Raw genomic sequence first — 5,640 nt, 5'->3', positions numbered from 1 at the left:
TTTCTTTCTTTCTTTCTTTCTTTCTTTCTTTCTTTCTTTCTTTCTTTCTTTCTTTCTTTCTTTCTTTCTTTCTTTCTTTCTTTCTTTCTTTCTTTCTTTCTTTCTTTCTTTCTTTCTTTCTTTCTTTCTTTCTTTCTTTCTTTCTTTCTTTCTTTCTGTCTTTCTTTCTTTTCTTTCTCTCCTACCTTCTGTCTTAGAATCAATACTGTATATTGGTTCCAAGGCAGAACAGTAAGGGCTAGGCAACAGGAACTAAATGACATATCCAGAGTCACATAGATAGGAATTGTCTGAGGCCACATTTAAACCTAGGACCTGACTGGCTGTCAGTCCACTGAGCCACCTACCTGCCCTGTCTCTGACTTCAAGATAGATAGATAGATACACATATGTCTATGAATGACCTTTTGTTTCCATAACCACATATATGTGCATACACACATGCATATATATATACATATATGTATATACACATATTGTGTATATGGGTGACATTAGGTTCTCTGATATCATTGTCCAGGGAGTCGAGTCTTGGAAATTGGAGTCAGGAGGTAATGTTTCAACTAGTGTTGGCATTCTATTCTAGTCATGTGATCTTGGGCAATCTTAATTTTCCCTTCTCTGAGCCTCAATTTTCTTCTTTGTCAAAATGCAGGGGTTGAATTAGCTGGCCTCCAAGGTTTCTCTCATCTATAATATTTTATATTCTATCTTCTACGATTTTCCTCAACTTCAACATTCCATATTCCAAGGGTTCTCCTATCTCTTACATTCTCTGTTCTGGTATCCTTATCACCTATGACATTCCATGTTTTTAGGTCCCTCCTGCCTTTGACTTTCTATCTTCTTAGGCCCCTTCCTCATTTGACTTTCCATGTTCTAAGTTCCCTCCCAGTCCTGATGTTCTCTACAGGGTCCTTGTCAGTTTTGTCATTCTATGTCCCTTCCAACTTGGATGCACTCTTTTCAGGACCCTTATGACCCAAACATCTTGTAGGTTAGCTTCCATGATGCCTTCCAGTTCTAGCATATACAATATGTGCCCATTTATGACCTTTTACTTACACATATGTTCATGTATGTAGAATGTTCTGTGTAGAAGTATTGCATGGTTTTGTCAATGTACTGATCTTATCATCCAGGGATATCCCAGAGCTAGACCTGGAAGAGACCTTAGTGATGGTGATACTGAGGATCAGAGGGGCAGCAGGGCCTCTTGACAGTCTTTCATACTGTACCTACCATACCGTCTGCTCTCTCATGACAATGTCCTTGCCTTTGTGTATTCCTGACCTCCAGCAAAACTGCCCCCATATATCTTTGAGAGTGCACACCCACATCTATGCTTGCGAAAGGTCACTGTTCAGTATGATCATATATATACTGCGGCCACAATATCCTTGCTAGGTGCGTATTGGCTCCTGGATGTTTGTACAAGACCCTGAGCATTCCATAACTGGGTGTGTCCCTGTCTCTTTGTCCTGGGTCCTCCCCTTTTCTTTCTTTTTCTCCCCAATTTTTTTTAAAGTGTATTTTGGTCCAAATATTGGAGAGCAGAATGGAAAGAAGAGTCCTAGGAAATAGATTGGGGAAACTAGGTTACACAGTGCCTAGAGCAATGGGCTTAGAATCAGGAAAACATCCTCATGAGTTCAAAGCTGGCTTCAGACATTAGCTGGGTGACCCAGGGCAAGTTACTTCACTGTTTGCCTCAATTTCCTCTTCTGTAAAATGAGCTGGAAGAGGAAATGGCAAACAACTCCAGGATCTTTGCCAAGAAAGCCCCAGATGGGGTTGTGGAGAGTTGGACAGGACAGAAAACCAACGGAACAAAAAAGATAAGATTCAGAATGGAAATCACTTGGCTCTGTAGATGGGATATACGTGTTGGGCTGGAAAGCTACAGTGACTTTGGGATGGAAGTGGTGATTTTAAAGCCACTGTTTGGAGTCAATAGAAAGCAAAATGCTGAGATACAGCAGAAATTTGTTAGCCAATGGAGACTGTTCTCTTTGAAATTCAGGTAACTCAAAAAAATATGGTGGTAAGACCTCTGGGAAATTCTTGGGCACGTTGGGTAACTTCTGTGCCTGTTTTGCCCATGTGTGTGTGTCTGATCCATGGCTGGGGGGAAGCCCTCCTGGGGTGTGTCAATGTCCTCACTGACCTCAGACCTTCTCTCCTCAAGTGTCACAGGGGAATGACAAGGTCCTGGGTGGGGAGGAGTGTCCCCCCCACTCCCAGCCATGGCAGGTGGCTCTCTTCGAAGGGAGACGCTTCAACTGTGGAGCTTCCCTCATCTCCAGCCAGTGGCTGCTTACTGCTGCCCACTGCTACACCAGGTATGGATATGGGGGTCTGACCTCTAGGAGGTATCAAGGGGACAGACACCAGGGGACCTTGAGGGGTTTGGGACCAAGAGCACTGGGTTCTCCTACTTCCTGCCACTAATTGGCTGTGTGACCGGGCATAAATAAATAAATAACTGATCTGGGCCTCGACTTCCCCACTTATAAAACGCTGGTCTAGGGCATGGACAGCTACATCCCTTAGAGGGATGAGGAGACTCGAGATACACAGATCCCGGGTGGGCTGGGGCAGCTGAAAGGACTGTGAAGCCGGGATGGAGGGGATGGAGATGCTTGGTTGGGATCAGGCTGCCTGAGACCCTACTCCGGAGATGGGAATGCCGACTCTCGGGTCCATTAGGGGACCGCAGCTGGGGAAGCTGGAGGTCTGGGGTCCTGGAGGGGAAATGAGGACCCTACGTGGGCTAGCCCTGGGGTACAGGGCATGGCCCCCAAACGATCCACTGTTTTGTCCCGCAGCAAGATGAGGGTCCGGCTAGGGGAGCACAACCTGCGAGTGTGGGACGGGATGGAGCAGCTGCGAGGAGTGGTCTACGCTTTTCCCCACCCTCGCTACCAAGGTCATGGCCACCACGATGACATCATGCTCCTCCGCTTGGCCCGACCCGCCAGCCTCTCGGACAGCGTCCAGCCCGTGGCCCTGCCCGTCCGTTGTCCCCGGACCGGGGAGCAGTGCGTCGTCTCAGGTTGGGGCTTGGTGGCCGAATCCAATAACAAGACCCAGAGGGGCTTGGGTGACAAAGGTGCGTGACGAGGAGGAAGAGGGCCTGGGGGGCTCAGATGCCGGGGTCGCTAAGGTAGGAGAGGGCAGGACACTTGGGGAAGAAGGGATGGAGGAGGAGGGGGACATAGAAGAGTTGGGAAGTGGGTCACCCATGGCCAAAAGTGCTTGGGGACTGCTGTGTAGATCTCTGCAGGGGCTGGATTCTAGCCTAGGACAACTGGATTTCAAGGGTAAAGCTGTAGACTAGGATGCCTGAGTCCCCTGGAGACTCGGAGGAGGGACACGGGATGAGGGTGGGGGCTATGAAGGTATAATGAGCCCTTAACCCTTAAGTCCCAGAGAAGGCGGGATCTAGGAGGTGAGCTGGAGAAATGGGAGCGGGTGCCCCAATGTGGTTCTAGCAACTAGAGTCTAAACTCTGGGTCCCTTCACAGCTCCTGTGCCCAAAGTGAAACTTCCAGACACCTTGCATTGTGCTAACATCAGCATCATATCTGCTGCTTCCTGCAACAGGGATTATCCTGGGCAGGTGACAGACACCATGGTGTGCGCTGGTGTTGAGGGAGGGGGCACCGACTCCTGCGAGGTCTGAGCCTTGGAGCAGCTGCTTCTCTTGGGGAGATATCAGGGGGGTGGGAAATGGGAGTGGTTTGATGCTTGGAGATGGACACGAGGATGGGGATGGGAGTGGGAATGGGCTTAGGCTTGCAAATGGGGGCGATGGTGGGAGTGGGAATGCGGATGGGATAGGGACAGAGGATGGAGATGGGGATGAAGCTGGGTCATTGGAGAGGGGGTGAGGATGGAGATGGAAGATGGTTGGGATAGCACATCTCTTTTTGTTGCCTTTTCTTTCCACAGGGTGACTCAGGAGGCCCCCTGGTCTGTGGGGGAACTCTTCAAGGTATTGTCTCATGGGGTGATGTTCCCTGTGACACCACTACCAAACCAGGGGTCTACACCAAAGTATGCAAATACTTGACTTGGATTCGTGACACAATGAAGAATAATTGAGTTGGAAGGACCTTTGCTCTACAAGAAACCCATTGACAGCCACTCATACTTCCTTTGTGGATACATTGGGATGGCCCTCTGACATCTTGCCTATGGCAAGACAGACACCTAACCTCTTTACCCTCCAGTCCAAAGAACAGGAGATCAACTAAGACATATGCCATCACTGTAAGAACCTGGAGCTGTCCCCTGAGATTCTGTCAAAGTAATCATATAATTGAGACTATAATTTAAACCTGTCTGCCTGGCATTCGTGTGTCTTCCTGTCAAGTCAATAAGTAATAAGCACTTATATATGCCAGGCTCTGACTAAGAATGGTATGATCAGAGTGGAGCAGGCAAAGTAGAAAAGCTAGGGGGCACAGTGGGAGGAGTGCTGAACCCAGAGTCAGGGAAACAAGTTCAAATCCATTTTTCAGACACTTCCTAGCTGTGAGACTCTGGACCAATTGCTTAATTTCTGTCTGCCTTAGTTTCTTCATCTGTAAAATGGGGATGATAATAGCAGTTCTTCCCAGAGTTGTGAAGATTAAGTGAGATAAAATTTGTAAAACATTTTACTGTGGTGCTATAAAAATGCTAGATATTATTGCTATTTGTGTTGCGGGCTGAAAAACATCCCTATCGACCCTTCTATTTCTTCTCATTATTCTTCAGGACTAATGATAATTCAGTGGGGTAGATGGTATAAACATTTGCCTTCCCATTTTAAAGGTGAGAAAATTGAGGCAAAGAGAAGGGAAGTGACTAGTCCAAAATAGCTATTAAGGTAGGATTTTAACCCAGGACCTCAGACAACAGTGCTAACACTTCTTTTCACTGTTGCCTGTCTTCACTTGTGTATGCCTAGAAGTATCTGCTTAGAGACAATATCTTCAATCTCTAACCTTACTTCCCCTACAACCCCATGCTTTGGTTCCCCTCATTTTCCTCTAATTTCTTCTCTTTGCCTCGAATTTGTCTCTTCTTTCTCATCTGCGCTCAGTGATGAAGATGCAAAGATTAGGTAACACATTTTCTCTGCCCTCACTATCTAGAACATGGCAGGATGTCATTCTCTTCTATTCCATTCTCTTCTTTCTTCCACCTCCGTTTGTAGGTGGTAATATGTTGTGGTAAGAGGAACACTGGATTTGGAGTCAGAGGGCTTGGTTGGGTTATGTGTGGGTTGTGTGACCTAGGACAAAGTCATTTGGATTTTCTTGGACTTCTCAGAAAAATGAGGCGTATAGGTTAAATAGACCATATCTGGTCTCCATATTTTCTTCCAATTCCCAATGCAATGACTTCCATTATTTCCCTATGTTCCCAATATTCCCTCATGGAATAGGCATAGTAAAAAAACAAACAACCCCAAAAAGCAAAAAAGCAACCCCCAAAATTACTAAATGCCAATTCTAGAGTGCAAATAGTTATTGGAAGAAAGCAAAAGCTTTATTTCCCATGAAGCCATTTTCCATAGCTCAGCTCCAGATTTGATGTCTCCTATGAATAGTCAAGTTCTTGGTCCAGGCATCCTGGGAAATGTAGTCC

The 5,640-nt window shown here is 46.5% G+C and overlaps 1 protein-coding gene across 1 annotated transcript; it reads left to right on the top strand.

Moving 5' to 3' along the window:
* Positions 1-1,996: 1,996 nt before the first annotated feature.
* On the top strand, positions 1,997-4,403 carry LOC107649168 (kallikrein-15-like). The gene is made up of 5 exons (XM_056826323.1): positions 1,997-2,023; positions 2,197-2,342; positions 2,829-3,103; positions 3,543-3,679; positions 3,955-4,403. Exons 1-5 carry the CDS (start codon positions 1,997-1,999, stop codon positions 4,105-4,107), a joined length of 738 nt encoding a protein of 245 aa, XP_056682301.1. The 3' UTR covers positions 4,108-4,403.
* Positions 4,404-5,640: the final 1,237 nt, after the last annotated feature.

Source organism: Monodelphis domestica, chromosome 4, assembly GCF_027887165.1.
Source record: "Monodelphis domestica isolate mMonDom1 chromosome 4, mMonDom1.pri, whole genome shotgun sequence".
In the NCBI taxonomy this organism is placed as follows: domain Eukaryota; kingdom Metazoa; phylum Chordata; class Mammalia; order Didelphimorphia; family Didelphidae; genus Monodelphis; species Monodelphis domestica.
This window is presented reverse-complemented; position numbering and strand designations above follow the sequence as displayed.

Coding starts and splice junctions, on each gene's coding strand:
- LOC107649168 (XM_056826323.1), top strand. CDS start 1,997: ATGGAGACTGTTCTCTTTGAAATTCAG. Junction 2,343..2,828: donor GCTGCCCACTGCTACACCAG/GTATGGATATGG, acceptor TTTGTCCCGCAG/CAAGATGAGGGTCCGGCTAG. Junction 3,104..3,542: donor CAAGACCCAGAGGGGCTTGG/GTGACAAAGGTG, acceptor CTGTGCCCAAAG/TGAAACTTCCAGACACCTTG.